Source organism: Antedon mediterranea, chromosome 6 (genome assembly GCF_964355755.1).
Source record: "Antedon mediterranea chromosome 6, ecAntMedi1.1, whole genome shotgun sequence".
In the NCBI taxonomy this organism is placed as follows: domain Eukaryota; kingdom Metazoa; phylum Echinodermata; class Crinoidea; order Comatulida; family Antedonidae; genus Antedon; species Antedon mediterranea.
This window is the reverse complement of record NC_092675.1, coordinates 17,231,398-17,248,584: the sequence shown is the minus strand read 5'-3', so window position 1 is coordinate 17,248,584 and position 17,187 is coordinate 17,231,398. Positions and strand designations below refer to the sequence as shown.

The following is a 17,187-nucleotide window of genomic DNA, read 5'->3' as shown; positions in this document are numbered from 1 at the left end:
ATAAAAATTAGATTTTCTCTCTTTTTTCATAGATCATCAAAACATTCAACAGAGCGCCTCTCGTATTTACATGCCCAAAATTCTTCAAACTTTATATATAATGTTATTATTCAGATAATTATCTTCTAAAATTGTTATCTTCATGTTTGCGTGGATAACCCGAATTCGTCCCAGTGACTAGTTCAAATCTAGTTGTTCTATCTTATTAGTGCGTATAACCAAACTCATTGGAGTTCAAATCTAGTTGTTCTATCTTATTAGTGCGGATAACCTAACTCATTGGAGTTCAAATCTAGTTGTTCTATCTTATTAGTGCGGATAACCTAACTCATTGGAGTTCAAATCTAGTTGTTCTATCTTATTAGTGCGGATAACCTAACTCATTGGAGTTCAAATCTAGTTGTTCTATCTTATTAGTGCGGATAACCTAACTCATTGGAGTTCAAATCTAGTTGTTCTACCTTATTAGTGCGGATAACCTAACTCATTGGAGTTCAAATCTAGTTGTTCTATCTTATTAGTACGGATAACCTAACTCATTAGAGTTCAAATCTAGTTGTTCTATCTTATTAGTGCGGATAACCTAACTCATTGGAGTTCAAATCTACCGTATATTTCGGTGTATAAGTCGCACTTTTGACATGCAAATTTGACCTCTAAATTATATTATTATACACACTTTCAGTTATTTTTTTAATTTTTTTTTTATTTAGATTTAAAAACACATACAAAACAGCAGCCATTGGCTGATAACGTTTGTTTACAATCAATATACATATATAATTAAAAGTAAAAGAGGCACAATTACAAACAGTATAGAAAAATAACTATATATTATAAAACACAAAATACAATATTATTCGTTCATAAAATTGAGTACGTCATTATTATTATTATTATTTAAGATTATTATTAGTATATACATTATTAAAATTATTATATAAAAGGTCGAAACGGCATCGAGAAAGTGAGAAATAATCATGGAAATCAACCTATATCAGTTAGCATTAATAAACTTAACAATCGTAGGTGTGGCAGACCTTTGGTATCGTTCAGTTCTACACCTGGGGGAAGGAGACTTCCGGTACTAGTTCTATTAGACCTAAGGGTTCTCTTCTGCCCGCGGCAAGGAGGTAGCATGTCTCGAAAACAGTTGGACTTGAGTAACCCCCTGCCAAAGGACAACACAAGAGTGTCTCTCCTTGCCTCGAGAGAAGGTAACCCTTTAACCTCTAGGGCATTGTCATAGGAAATGTAGGTAGCACCTAACATTATTCGACATGCTCTTTTCTGGATGGTCTCAATGCTGTTGGCCATTTTCTTGGTAATAGCACCATGCCATACCTGGCAAGCGTATTCCAAGATGGGCCTAATGTAGGAAGTGTACACAGTGATTAGGTCATCAAGAACAACATTGACTTTTTTTTAAATACATAGAGCAAAGAGTCTTCTTGATGCCCGTGAGACAATATCTTGGGTGTTGAGATCCCACTTCAAATTACTTTGAATTATGACGCCAAGCAATCTCATATGTTCTACTACATCAAGGTTGGAGCCATTTAGATTAAAAATGGGAGACGCAGCGTCAACGTTGATGTCTTTCAAAAAGTTAACAGTCATTATATGGCACTTAGAGGGCTTTGGGATTATATATTATTCTTTCTGCACCAATCATTAACATCATTAAGTATCTCTTGCATTGCAGGCCTTGCTCCTTTACTAACTACCTCTCCCAGGGTGAGGTCGTCTACGTATTTCCACCTTCTGCAGCTTCCGACACATGCATCATTAATGAGCACCAAGAATAACACGGGACCAAGCTTAGTCCCTTGCGGGACGCCACAGGTTATCTTACTAGAAGTAGATGTACATCCAGTATATTTGGTATTCATGGTGCGATCGGTGAGGAAGCTGCAGATGGTGGGAATTATAGACGACCTCACCCCGATGTCAATTAACTTCTTTATAAGAATGGAGTGGTCAACAAGGTCAAAAGTTTTGGTGAAATCAATTGCGCACAGATTAACGTAAGTTCCACCACACTCAAGATCTTTGAGCACCGAGTCAATTAAGCTTATAAGATAATGGGAGGGGGTGCGTCTTATACACAGGTGCGACTTATACACCGAAATATACGGTAGTTACCTTGTTCTATCTTATTAGTGCGGATAACCTAACTCATTGGAGTTCAAATCTAGTTTACTGGTTATGTTTATGTATCTTTTTCTTGTGCGTAACTTAACTTATATTGCCTACCAGCTACACATTTACTTTTTTTTAATTTATGATGTACTGTAGTGGTGCTGTAGCTTGTTGTTTAACATGCTTGCCTTCCAATTTCCAGTCCTAAGGTCCAGGGTTAAATTCTCACCTAGTGCCAAGGTTGTAACTCATTACTTTTCTCAACTCTACTCTATAACCTGAAATGAGACTTACTGTAGGGTATGTTCAGACTCACGGAGTTACGGTGGAGTTATCTACGCAAGGCGTACGGTAATCCATGGCGTTAAAAGCCAAGGTGTTCAAACACAACGATCAACATTCCAATGCCTTTGCGTTTAAAACACTGATCAGGTCAAAGCAGATAGAACTATAATGTATACATTCATGACAATGCATGAAAGTTTACATCGTTTACTTTTTTTTAAAATTTTAATTTATATAATGTTTACCTTCAAATATACTGATTTGTTCTTACTACTTGTAGAATTGCATTTTAATTCAAAATAATTTAAAACGTAATTGTTACATGGACAATTATCTGATTAATTGATTTAATTTATGAAAATATCATATTACTGACGCCAACTTTACTGTTCTTTAAAATCTGAACCTGAAAATACATTTGACATAGCTAATTCGCTGTCGTATCATAGGGTACGGGTATGTAGTTGCTGTCTGCTAATCGTGGTCGTGTATTTTCATTGGTTAAGGTTAAAATCACTGATGCATCACTGGATTTGCGTTATGAAATCTACCCTCTCTCGCCAGAGTTATTAACGCCACTGGCGCGGAGTAACAGCTTCCTAACGCTAATCCGCGGCATGGTTCAAACACAAAAATATGTACGCCGCTTACATAACTCCACCGTAACTCCGTGAGTCTGAACATACCCTTAGTTTATAAACATGATAAATGATTAAATAATTTATCCAGCCTGTTATTGGCGAGTTACTCGCTGTTGGATGTATACTGGTATGAAATGTTGTTGTACTGTAAGTTGTCATCATTATGAATGCTGTGTAGAAATCAATACAAAAAAAAAAAAAAAATGGTTAATGAACCAGCAAATTATTATTTTACCAGTCACACACAGTAAGCACTTTTCAACATGCCTACATTGAGACTTGTATAGGAACTGTACTACAGTACTGTATTATGATATGACTTTATATGACTGCTATCATTTAAATGGTTTTAATACTATTATAGTTATTATGACTGCTATCTTAAAGACACCTTCCCTACGTTTTTTAGATCTATTTTAAGATCACAAGCTATATTTAATGTAAAAATAATACTATATGGTCCTATTGCGATAACTTTTTTCGTCTTTAAATGGTTAAAAATGTGAAAAATAAGTTGATTTTAATAATTATAGCGGCCCGCTATAAATCCCAAAATGCATTGCACACGGATTGATATTTCTGTTTTTCTTCTGTAATACACCCACTTTTTGATCGATCGTGAGACCAAAACAAATGGAAGACTCCTAACTTTTCAGCGAAAATACCGGGTTTTCCCCAATTTGTATCAACAGAGTCTGGCAAAAATAGAAAGACAATTAATGCAGCAACTATACAACGTCAGGCTAGGTATATAGCTAGCGTACGATGTTCATACGTTACCGATGTTTACCAGCTAGGCCTACAAAACTAAGCCTAGCTAGGCTAGGCCTACAAAACTAAGCCTAGCTAGGCTAGGCCTAAAGACCGTCCACGAGAGGTCAGTCGCCGCGAGCTACTTAGGTAGTGCATTGTTTCTCACTTTTTATCATAATTTACCATAAAACATACATTTAAGACAAGGACTGACCTGGTTTAATGTTTTTAAAGTAATATATATGTATTATTTTTACAAAACGTCACAAATTGTAGGGAAGGTGTCTTTAAATTAATGTAGTTGTAGAGTAATTGTCTGAGTGATAAAATTCCTTTACTTAGGGTATGTTCAGATCTATGGAGTTATGCTTTCGTATTGCAAGCAGTGTCATATTATAATTAGCGTCGTAACATAAAAGTGTTCAGATTTGCCTAACTAATGCTTTCGTTTCAAACTGAAGTGTCACCGATTTGGGCGAACATATGGTATGCAGGAATAATTTTGATTGGTTAGAGGTCAAAATCGTTGATGCATGACTTTCATATCCTAAGCGGCGTTCACTAATCTTGTACCTTGAGCTGTCGTAACGAACAAAAGAGTAGTGTCGTACGAGGTGGCTTACACAAATCTTTTCCTGGTTCAGACCTATGGAGTTGTACGCCGCGTACAATACGAAAGCATAACTCCGTAGGTCTGAACCAGGGAGATGTACCATCTCCCTGGCCCTTAATTGTTTTCTTGGGTGAAGTTAAAATGTTGAAATTGTTTTTATTTTATTTTTTAGACACAAATTTACAAAAGAATAAACTGGACAAAAATGGTGGAAAGCTTAATTTATTTTCTGACAGAACTCAAAATATGTAGCACAATATTCCCACCTGTTTGTAAATGAGAGATGTTATATAGTTATATTTAAACTGATTAATTTGTTTTTTCTTAATAGTGTAACATCTACTCTTGCTAGCATTGGAGCAGCTGCTATACCACATGCTGGTCTTGTAACCATGGTAATTGTATTGAATGCTGTCGGAATTCCAATTGATGATATATCTTTGATCTTCATCATTGACTGGTTTTTGTAAGGAATAATTTATCATTTCATTAATTACATGTAATTTTTAAACGAAATACAAAATATATATATATTATATGGTTAGGGCAACTGCATATCAAGCAGACGGTCCGAGTTCGAGTCTCGGTTGGGGCGACTTTTTCTCATTCTCACAGATTTCCTCATCTTTATCGTTTCAAAAATTAATTAAATAATTTTCAGTGTATCACCGGGCGGTTTGGAATTTATTTCTATGCCTGTTATGTTATGGTTAGGACATCTGCATATCAAGCAGGCGGTCCGAGTTCGAGTCTCGGTTGGGGCGACTTTTTCTCATTCTCACAGATTTCCTTATCTTTATCGTTTCAAATTAATTAATTAAATTTCAGTATATCACTGGGCGGTTTAGAATTAATGTTCTTTGCCTCTTGTGTTTATATATATATTATTATATATTTATTGTTGTGTGTTAGTTGTTTAGATTAATTGGTTTAGTATGTGATTTTCAGTATTTACTATTCATTACCAAAATAATTTTAAATTGGCTGCTTAATACAGGATTTAATTTATACAAAAATAAAAATACAAAATGTTGAGTATATAAAAGAATATAAAGTTTAAAAGTATTTGGAGTTAGTTGTGCATTTATCTTTTCAATGTATGTAGGTACAGTATTATCCTCTTCTTAAATACTTTTATACAGTTATACCCTGTAATACTGTTCTAAAAAAAAGAAAAAATGGCACCAATATTTATACCTTATATCTTAAGTAATTTATAATGTCATTTTAGCTGTCAGAGGGAAAACAGTCCAACAAAAGGGCTACCATCCTGAATCCGCCCCTGAGTAAAATAGAACATTATTTAAAAATATGTAAATAATATTTAAAAAATTTACTTTTCTTAAATTTTCTGAACACCAGGATCACCAATTCATATTTTAAAATTATATATATATATATATTTTTATTATTTTTTTAATTGCTGTACAGTATGCTTCGTTATACATTATTGATTTTTTTTACAGAGACAGATGCAGAACAACTGTTAACGTAGAAGGCGACTCCATTGGCGCTGGAATTATTTATCATCTGACAAAAGATGAACTGGATAAAGAAGATGCCGGTACCGGTTACGTCCGTTGTGGAAGTGATGAGCAAGTGAACAAAAACAACATAGAAGAAATTGAATTAGCTGAAAATGGCACCATTCACCCAGCAGATAGCATGGCATGAGCATGCACTGTGGAGGCAGAACAATTTAGCTAAATGCTAGATTTACAATTGCTGGTTGCATATGTTCTTGAATTATGAAAAATTAACATTTCAGCTTCTTATATAGAGTTAGTAATTTTGTAGGTTAACTTTCACTGCATTTCTATTATAATACACTTTGAAGTAAAACCACCACTTAATAAAAATAAAATCTTTATTTTACAACAAAATGTGTTCTTCCGCAAGGCCGTATGAAAGAAATACAACTACAGTATCACAATTATCAAACTGATAAACAAACAAGAAAATTATACATTGAAAAAAGAATATAAAATTTATATTTTAATGGATTAATAGATTTAAAATTAAAGTTAGTAGATAAAAATAAAACCAATTGAGAGCAAATTTTAACATCAGGGCAGTAGTCACATGATTTTAAGTGGTGTGGCTACAAGAAATGTTTTGGAGATCACCAATGGTGCTTGTCAAGGTCAGGCAAGCAAAATAATTACTATTTTAGCAGTTGTAGTGATATTCTTGTTAAACACTGATCAACATTGTGGTGTGGGTGGTGTTGAAACCTTACCAACCATTGGTGGATACAGCCCTGACATTCAGATTTAACAAACTATAAAAGATTTTTGTTTGTTTGCCTTGGTAAACACTATATATGCATGTTTTTGTGTTGTAATACAGCCTATTAAATAGGAAATGCATCTTAAAAGTGCATGTAAATGTAGGCCTATCATGAACTATGAAATTGTGAAGGTAATTGAGTGAAAGAAGGCCATCTGGCTCTTAAAGCACCCAATTCTCAGTACTGTATCTCCACATATGGGATCTGTTTCAGTATCATACACATACTATGTTATACAGTGTCACTTGTATTGTGTATAAAGCTCTGTCTACACTATCAAACTAGTTTGAAAAAAAAAAGTTTTTCTTAGCCAATATTAGAATTTATATTACAGGGTATTTAGAATATATTGTTTATTAGAATATGTATTCCTGACTTTTGGAATTATGTGTAGCCTTTGTTGCTGCATGTTTTGTAATTTAAGTAAGTTAAGATTTCAGAGTAGGTTAATATTACAATAAGATGGATGAGCTACACTAGTAGTCTATAAGCAATTGTATGGCTGAAATTTCAAGCATTGAAAGTACAGTACATATGCCATTATGACAGGTTTCAGTATTTGGACATGAATTTATCATCATTAGACATCAATTAAATTAGTGACTAAACAAATTTATTCCGTATTTACAATACATAACAATTTACAGTAGGCCCTTATACAAACTTTCCGTTAAAATGTACAGTATATATAGAGTAGTACAGCCAGGTAATTATATACTAAATGGTACCACTCTGGTCTCTTCTGCAAATTAATATTTGTGCATATTCATCATCGACACAAACTTAAACACCAGAAAAGCATATGATTAAGAAATGTACATACCCCGATTTAGTACTGCCAGTAGGCCTACTGTCTAGAGTGTAATATTATGAAATGCTTGTAGGCCTACTGTAGTTGGAATAGATAACTGCCTTCAGCCTATTTAAACATAAGAAATCTATAATACAAAACTAACTTGTAATAGTATGTAGGCATATTGTATATGCGATTTGACAAAACATGGGTATAGATTCGTCTTATAACAAGATTCTTGTATACTATTTTGAGCAAAAACATTTATAGAAAGCCTGGTAACAGTACTATTTTGAATTTGGCGTTTTAATGGCATTAATTTATTCATCGATGTGGCCTAATTATGAATATATAATACCTGTAATCGTGTGGTACTGTACTGTAAACAGTTTATTTTGTAGTTGCACTGTGTAAACTGTTGGAATCGTTAATGTAACAATTAGATGTTTTCGAATGCGTTGCTATATTCCTTTTAATCAACTAACTACGTTCGAGAGTGTTGTGTATGAAATGCATCCATCGCATTAGGATTCAATATATCGACATTTAGTTATGTCTGAATGGTGAATGTTGAAATGCTGAATCCATTATACAGTACTTTTGTAGCTGTTGTATCTGTGAGAAAAGATATAATCTAACTAAATAGACGGAATTTAAACTAGATTTGAACTCGATCGTCACTTTTGGCGAGTTTGGGTTATCCGCGCAAATGCAACATGCACCACATACATTATATATGAACGCCGACAATTATTATGCCATCCTATGATTATTACATTAATGAACATTTGAAGAATTTTAGACACAAAAAAGCGAGATGCGTGCTATTTTAAATGCGGTTAATTTTTACGAAACAGATGAAAATCTGACTTTTTGACCGGCCATATGATGACGTCATGACATCAAATAGACACAATTTTTATAGGAATTCATATTTATAATTCCACAGCTTCCATTTTAAGTTTTAATAATGCGGGTCACTTTTCATTCTGATGAGCTGTAACAGATTGAAATATACTGTATAGACGAAATTAAATAGGTCACGTTATTCTAATTTTTTAATATGATGACGTAGGAAAAAGTCAAATTTGTTCAACGCATGTGAAAGATAATTGATTGAGAAAGAACATATTAAAATCTAGGTCGAAATGGGATAAGCATAAGCGAAAACAGTTCTATTTTTAAAATTCGAGTGGCCATATGGTGACGTCAGAACATCCGTTAGGTACAAATTTTACATCAATTGATCTACAACTCATCAGCTTCCATAAATACATTTAAAAAAAAATGGGTTACCAGCCATCCTGAGGAGCTAAAACTGATTAAATATAGGTATATTTTTGCACAAATTCGCATTAAATTACCTATTACAGGTGGTATGAAAAACAAAAAACAATTGCAAAAACCATTTTCTAAGCTTTGTACGGGCTGTGCTCACAAGCGCGTGCGCAAAACGCAAACAAAATATCAAATTTTGAAATTGTTAAAATGACCTGAAATGTAGGCAAAAATTGATTAGAAATTTTGCGCATTTTGAAATATCAAATACGCGAACTCGCGTAATTTTTTGCGTAGCACGCTATTTTTATCAGGTCAAAAGTTGCTCCATATTATGAAATAAAATTTCATAAAGATTCGTTGACAAATTTTTTTGCTCAGAATTTATGAGCAATCATAAAATGTCATAATGCGCGACTCTAACGTCATTATTACAAAGTTATCTGCACATCTACAGTTTAAAGTCAATCTTCTGAAAAAGTTATACGATGTCCACAAAAATTAGAGATACACGTGCAACAAAATTCTGGGAAAGAAATAAGAATAAGACAATAACAAAGGGTTATCCGCCAAGTCAGAATTTATGAGCAATCATAAAATGTCATAATGCGCGACTCTAACGTCATTATTACAAAGTTATCTGCACATCTACAGTTTAAAGTCAATCTTCTGAAAAAGTTATACGATGTCCACAAAAATTAGAGATACACGTGCAACAAAATTCTGGGAAAGAAATAAGAATAAGACAATAACAAAGGGTTATCCGCCAAGTGCGGATAACCAATTATCAATTATTAGTGTTTTAGGCCTACTTGTTTCTTCCACATGGTGGACGTATGTCGTGATAAACCTAAACCCAGTTTTGTTTGTTTCGTCTTTATAGGCATTTTTATTATGAATACTTTTTTTATTATTATTCTGTATTTGAGATTACAATTAGGTTGAAATAAATCCGGATTTCAAACAAATTTGTTTGATTGTGTTATATCTATTGACTGTATGTGTAAGTTGCTGTCTTCTATGACCAATTTTATCAATAAGCTGAATGACATGCTATCGTACTTTAACATGTTTTTTGTTACTGCTGATATTTATAAATATAATATATTATAAAAATATGTGAAGGAAAAGTGTTTCTGACATGGTCTCAGAGGAGTTTTTAGATTTTAGAGTTGTGGCTTGGTGGTTATGGTGCTTGGCTACCAACCTAAGGGTCCTGTGTTCAAGTCCTGTCATAATTATGTCTGGATTTTTTTCTAATGACAAATTACATCTCCGCTCCCAGACTTGTAATAAGACTTTGTTTATGTAGAGCATCTTGTGTATATGCAGGGGCGGGCGCAGGGGGTTGTCCCAGTTGCCCGGGCAACACCCTTAATTTCATGCTAATTTCATGTTTTTTCTGTCACTAAATTTAAATTTAGATCCCATTTTATCATATATAATAACCTAACGTTGCCGGAGAATCCCCATCATTAAAGTATTTCAGTAGTACCCTGTTTATCTTCATCTTATGTCTGTAACATTGAGCCAAATTTCCGTATGGCCATCTACGGTCCTGGACTCGTGGGAAACCCCCTTCTGCGACCGCCCTTGATATGTTTGTCTTGTAAACAGGATTTGCCACATTTAAGAAGGATAGTGAATGAATTCGCTTATGGTTATCCTTGGCAATTTGCCTAAAAAAAATCCTGACACATCGTATTATCTTGCCGTGCGTTTTGATTCACCGATGACTTGCGCTAGTCAGTTAAGGTGGACAAAAATGAACTTCTGTATTCTACAAAGAAATTAAAACTACCGTATGTACTAACATGTAATACATTAGGAGCAGATAACATGCAAGCTCAGTTATTAAAAACGTAAATTCGGCCTGCATGTATAGCAATTTTGAAAAACTAAAGCTCTGTCTACACTACCGTATCAAATATATATATATTATGGAAGTGATGACATCATTATGTCCGTATATGGGAACATCACATTTTTGTCACATAAGTTTGATAGGCCTAGCTTAAGAAAGTACATACTTCTTGCTGAAATAACTGGAGACTTTAGATATAGGCCTAAAATTCAATAATTTTGGTTCAGCATAATCTTACAATATAAGGAGTTACATTACTATTACTTTTTTATACATAATGGCATTGTGTCGATGATAACAATACTATTCTATAGCATTGGTGTAAGAGTTTACTCCTCAATGTAGCCGAATTAATATTAAGCATTTCGTTTAATAAATATGCCTCCATTTTGTAAGATAACCAATTCACCTCTGATGTTACTCCCCTCCGCATTAACCTTAAAGCTCAGGTACAGGCATGATTTTTAAATATAATATCTGGTTAATTGTACATAAATCAAATATTTGTAACAGAAATCAAGACGAAAAAACATGAATTTCTTTTAATATGGTCAAATACAAAATTAGGTAGTTTAACCTAATGTTAACATTTCTGGTGACTCCCTAGAAGGTGAAAAAAGATGGTGGACATACGGTGGATAATTTTTGCTATAGCATGAAAATAAAAATCTGAAGTTGAATAAAAATACCAGAAATGTAAAATTAAAGTTATATTACTTATATTTAGTCATTTGATAACATTTTTTACCACTTTCTTTTAACAAAATTTGTGTACAAAAGAATAGAGATTTTACTGTGTAATTCCCCCCCCCCCCCCCCACTGATAAGAAAGTACTTATTTTCAACAAGCTCGTGTAACACAAATAAAATCCCAAAAATTATGAAACATAGGGGAATCTATAGATCGATAATTATTGGAATGTATGATCAATAGAATTTTTTGTCCGCACCTGGCCTTTAAACTAAAAACACACACATTATGTAACCAGGGAGTTGTAAAAAACTCCCTGATACAACCATTTAGAAGCTAATGTTGAAATATGCTAACAGTCTAACACAGCAAAATCAAAATATTCTCTTCACACTTAATACGGTAAATCTAATTATAGGATAGGCCTATAATAGTTGAATATCAATATCGGTGTTTAAAATTTAGTATCAGCGTTATCTACGTTGACGAAAGTCGGTTCAATAACGTCATAACCAGCATTGGAATATGCATTAGGCAGTTTTTCGGCAGAGGCATCGATTTCTGCTAGATCATTCCTGCACAGATGCGCTATAATTCCAGCCCCAAACGAATCGCCTTCAACATTTACCGTTGTTCGAATACGATCCCTGTTTAATTAAATTGAGTATAAATATTAAATAGGGTATTTGTTGATTATGCCTATATAATTAAATAATAAATGAATAGGTCTACTAATGATAATATACTGTTAAATAATATTTCATTTTACATTCTGAATTGAATTGTTTGTAAAATTGATTTAAATTCGATTATAAGCCTAATTCGGATAGGACAAAACGAAAGATGGGTCCTCTAATTACGCCACTGATGTCGTCACATTGTAGACAGCCTGCATAGGTTGTATAGAAGACGACGATTCGCTTTAATATTCTTAAAGTAGCTGACATAGCTGTACATATGGCGTGTGATACCCATATAGAGTAGTGTAGTTTTTAAAAAGAATGGTACTTAAATGAGAGTACTACTACTGTACTAACAACATAGAAAGAAACGATAAAAGACATGGAGTAAAACAGCTACTATACAGAGTATAGACCGAAGGAGGGTGTAATGTCACTAATGTGAAACTTACAAAAACCAATCAATGACAAGTATCAAAGTGACATCTTCTGCTGGAAGACCGACTGCGTTAAGAACTATTACCATGGTGACCAAACCAGCTTGTGGCACACCCGCAGCCCCGACACTGGCGAGGGTGGCAGTGATACTAACGTTAAAAAAAATAAAAATGTTGATATCACCAACTCCTTTCCTTTGAAACAATGGCCTACACATTACAGTCTTAATATTGATTCGCACCACATTCCATGCCCCGAGAGCAGACGATAGGAGGTTAGGCCTACTTATATTTTAGAAATAGATGTTCATACTTTCTAGAGGATAGGGAAAGATCAGAAATTTGATAAACAATATTTTAAATAAAATGTTTTTATTCCCAACTTGATCTGTTTAGAACTATTTTATTATATACAGAAAAACACAATTATATTATATTGATTACATAATTAATTTTAAACTATACCTTATTGTGATTATGTCTTTGAAGTCCAAGTCTATTCCGTTCACCTGGGCAATAAATATTGCTGCCACTGCTTCATAGAGGGCCGTGCCGTCCATGTTGATGGTAGCTCCGATGGGAAGTACAAAACGAGTTACACGTTTGTCAATGCGATTGTTTTCTTCCAAACACGTGATCGTTAGTGGCAATGTAGCAGAACTAACGAAATAGACATGGGAACATTATATAAAAACGTAATTACAAAAACGAAACGTAGGCATATGCTTTTGTTATTATTAATGTTTTGGTTCTGACGCATGGATTTAGGCCTACCTCTCTAGAAGTTGACGGAAACGAGTTTCCTAGAACTTATTTTACATGATAGGATCTTGTACATTTACTTGACAGATGATTGATAAAGTTACGGTTTTGTTCAAATTGTCTATAATTAGTTTCTATATTTATATATACACACATCGCTGTAAAACGTTTTATTTATAGAAATCCTCAGTCAATCATAGACCTACATTACCTGGATGCCGTACCAAATGCCGTCATTAGAGCTGGGGTGACCCCGCTTAAGTATTTGTATGGGTTCCTGCGGACAAATATTAGGTACAGCAAGGGTAGTATGAACAGTCCATGAATTGCCAATCCTGCAATAACTGTTACCATGTACATGCCGATCTGAGAAAACATTTTTGCCCAATCGTCCATCTCAATTATTTTTCCCATGATAAGAAAGAAAATTCCGATTGGTGAGACCCTGAAATCAAAGAAAATCAAGAAAAAACTAAGATTATTGGAGCTGTAGCTCGGTGATTCGTGCTTGCCGTCTAATCCCAAAGTCTATGTTTCAATCATGACAATGTCAGGGTTCAATTTTGACATAATGCCATGGTTGTAACTCACGACTCTTTCAGTAAATTTCATAGTGGAAAACCGGCGGAAATTTTAAACTTTTTGGATTGAGCTTTTCCCGTTAGGTTGGTATTCTATAAGTCAAGAAATCACGTTGTTCTACTCCACACCATCATCCATAAGATGTGCTGGTCGCCATGATTTTTCATTCCATAACACCAAACTTAGATTACAACATTTACCTTTATTTTTTAGTTTTGCCGTTTATATTTTTATTATCATAATTATTGTCATTTAGGCTATATCTCTGGTGATCATCATGAAGTCTTACCAAATTACAACCTTTACCAACTGCATGACTGCTTCGTTTAATGAGTTGAAGAACGCTCTCAGCGGGTCACCACTTTCCTTCATTCTTCCAAGAACAATTCCGAATGCGACTGAGAAAACTACTATGCCAAGAATGTTCGATTTATCCTCAAAACCCCCAGAAGATTCATACACCACCTTCTCAGTCTTATTCATCATTTCATTTTCAACTGCAATCTGACGTGTCTTGTACTATACAATGAAAGGAGTACACACTGAACGGTAAGTAAGGCATAAATATTATGTTTAGAAGTATGGGTTCTTCAATATACTACGCCTTGTTTAAATTTTATTTCAACGCATTTACATCATATTCATTGGTATTGAATGTGCCTTCATAATGCTATAGACAATTATAATACTTCTTGACAATATCCCAAGAAAATACGAACAGGAAATAATGTTGGGTTTATTGTCAATGACCTTAGGCCTATATATAAATAAAATACGAAGGGAATAAAAAATCTTTTTTTTCTTTTATTAATTTTAATCGTTTTAAACAGTTTAGTCATATCAGAGTAAATATCTGGAATAACATTTGATATAACAAACGATGACTTACAGTTCTCATACAAGCTTCGACAATATTTGGTGGAAAGATATTTCTGAGAAATCAAATAAAGCATATTTATGAATTTACTTAAAACTGCAAATAGAAAATGTGACCGAATACTAAATGCCAATCGAGGCGCGGCTCGACCCCGAGTCTTAGAAATTCATAGTTTGTCGGCGCAACAATAAGATAATAAGTCATAATGAAAAATGGAAATGTTTTGCGACTTAGAGTGAATCATGTACCGGTAGTTAGCGATAGATTTGAAGATAATATATCCTCATGGGTCTATAAATTCGTTAATGAACAAAATTATGTTACAAAAACTATTCATATCTGCAATGTTTTAAACATTTTTATTGTTTTATAAATATTTTCGTAGATTTTGTTGCTTCTCTGTTGTAAATTTATTTATTTATTACAAAATTATAATCTATTTTAATCATTATATATACTAGGTGGTACGCTAGGTCGTGCCCACAGATGGTTCTCGAATACATATTAATTTCAGCGTTAAAAAACTGTCGTACCACAGGAAATGTCATTTACAGGAACGAATAAATAGACACGGTGATTTATGCACTAAATTAAAATTAGCACCCTGGGAATTACTTCCGAAAGAGAAACTAGTCACAAAATGAGACCAATTGTTTGAAACAAACTTAATTGGTGTTTTATATGTAACATTAGGGTTGATCAGGGATGGGGAAGAGGATGGGTGTAAGAGGAATTTTTAAATATTTTCTTTATCCACTCAGTAACGAAATATGAACACAGTAAAACATTGCGATGTAATACTTTGTTGAAACTATCACCGTCTTATAGTTGATTGAAATAGTACAGTACATGTACCCGTACATGTAACGATACATCACTACGACGTTGATAATTTTTGTAATTACAGTATTAATTAATACAAACGTTGAGAAGCAACAGTCAGTAATAAAGTTTATGTATATGTGTTTACATAATGTAAAACAATTAAACAATCGTCAATAATTATCTAACTCAACTTAATGGTTTTCAATTTGTTTTAGAGCCACTTCATACTTAAGTTGGTTCCTACCCACCAAAGTTGTTCTGCGTGATCCTTCGTACTGTAGGCCTATCCTCTACTGGCTTTACAACGCTACTCATGTCAGTGAGGGGGAGGGTGGGAGTGTGGGTGGTGGTTTAACTGCAATAATAAAGTTGAATATACATACATAGACGGCGACTGAAAACGCTAGCTCATTATCCGTTTAAAAAAAATACATATATATATATCCAACCTCTGCAGCACAGATTGTAAAAAAAGGATCGAATTTCTGTTATTTGCCTTTATAAGACGCCTGAGAGAATAGACAGAGATTGGAATGTTCCATTTATCGCAAATCAAATACATTTGTAAAAACGTAAGCTATTTAGGCCCTGTTCAGACCCATGGCGTTAGACCGTTTTAGCGTACGACGCTAAAAGAATGTGTGTCTGAACAGTTGGGGATTAGCGTACAACGCGTCGTACAACGGTTGTAGCGTTGTAGTGGAAAACGGTTGATAGTACCGTTTTAGCGTACGACGCTACTGTAAGTCAACGTTGTATCCAATCAGAACGTTTCCTGTTATGACGCGATACAAGGTTTGACCTAGGCTGACATCTTGTATCGTCAATGTGTGAGATGGATTTCAATAACAAAAAGGCCAGAATAAATAAGGCCTAACTACACTACAAATACAACTGTTACAAAGGCTACAAACTACTATCAACTGATTACCATTATATTTTCTAACAAATGACATAAATACATGCACCTTGTATTTAAACATAGGGACTACGATCCCATCCGCTTTTAGGCCTAGCTAGGCCTAGAGTCATTCACGCATTTCATTCAAGCTAAAAACTAGCGTGGGACATCAAGTCACTCATTCATATACAAGGCAGACTAGACTGGACAAGTTTAATGCTGAAAACCCCCTAACTCCTAAAAAAATCAGTAAACAAACAAGAGGAGCTGTGTCCCTTTTATTTAGCAAGTTAAGGGTTATTTAAAACCTACTGGAACAAAGAATATATATCTTTGACTGGACTGGATAGACTAATCACAATCAATTTCTTCATCATTAGGAGGCCTGCTTTATTTTCGTAACACAAGAACCTGGGGAAAATGTTTTTTAATACAAAATAAAAACAATAGAAACAGAAATTTGGCTTTACTATATTTTTCTTAAATAAATGCTGAGGTATGTTGTTTTATTTACGGCAAATTTTGTCATAATTGTAGGGCTGAGATCTAGGCCTATACACAGTGGAAATAATGATGAAAACACGTGGGTAAGAGCACATGAATATGCAACTAGAAACAACCTGAATGACGTACTTCCGTTCGATAATCGTACGCTATGGGTCTGAACACCTCGTTTTTTTCTCTGCGGTTTGTAACGTGACCTTGCTAGTAACGTTGTACGCTAAAACGGTCTGACGCCATGGGTCTGAACAGGGCCTTAAATCTATCAAAAT

The 17,187-nt window shown here is 34.0% G+C and overlaps 2 protein-coding genes and 1 long non-coding RNA gene across 3 annotated transcripts in view; 2 read left to right on the top strand and 1 right to left on the bottom strand.

Annotated features, from left to right (window-relative positions):
• Positions 1-9,784, top strand: part of LOC140050864 (excitatory amino acid transporter 1-like) — a 31,727-nt gene extending 21,943 nt beyond the window's left edge. The window contains exons 7-8 of the mRNA XM_072095831.1: positions 4,766-4,900; positions 5,901-9,784. Coding sequence (XP_071951932.1) covers positions 4,766-4,900; positions 5,901-6,108 — 343 coding nt within the window. The 3' untranslated portion in view covers positions 6,109-9,784. The remainder of the gene's footprint in view (positions 1-4,765; positions 4,901-5,900) is intronic.
• A 1,695-nt stretch (positions 9,785-11,479) lies between these two features.
• The window catches only part of LOC140050867 (excitatory amino acid transporter 1-like), a 7,233-nt gene continuing 1,525 nt past the window's right edge, over positions 11,480-17,187 (bottom strand). Inside the window, exons 2-7 of the mRNA XM_072095834.1 lie at positions 14,701-14,743; positions 14,101-14,330; positions 13,441-13,674; positions 12,933-13,127; positions 12,483-12,617; positions 11,480-11,997 (exon numbers count right to left, since the gene is read on the bottom strand). Of these exons, the coding sequence (XP_071951935.1) occupies positions 11,805-11,997; positions 12,483-12,617; positions 12,933-13,127; positions 13,441-13,674; positions 14,101-14,330; positions 14,701-14,743 (1,030 nt within the window). The 3' untranslated portion in view covers positions 11,480-11,804. The remainder of the gene's footprint in view (positions 11,998-12,482; positions 12,618-12,932; positions 13,128-13,440; positions 13,675-14,100; positions 14,331-14,700; positions 14,744-17,187) is intronic.
• LOC140050870 (uncharacterized) overlaps positions 14,235-17,187 on the top strand; it is an 11,853-nt gene continuing 8,900 nt past the window's right edge. The window contains exon 1 of the long non-coding RNA XR_011845462.1: positions 14,235-14,360. This is a non-coding gene — a long non-coding RNA (uncharacterized lncRNA). The remainder of the gene's footprint in view (positions 14,361-17,187) is intronic.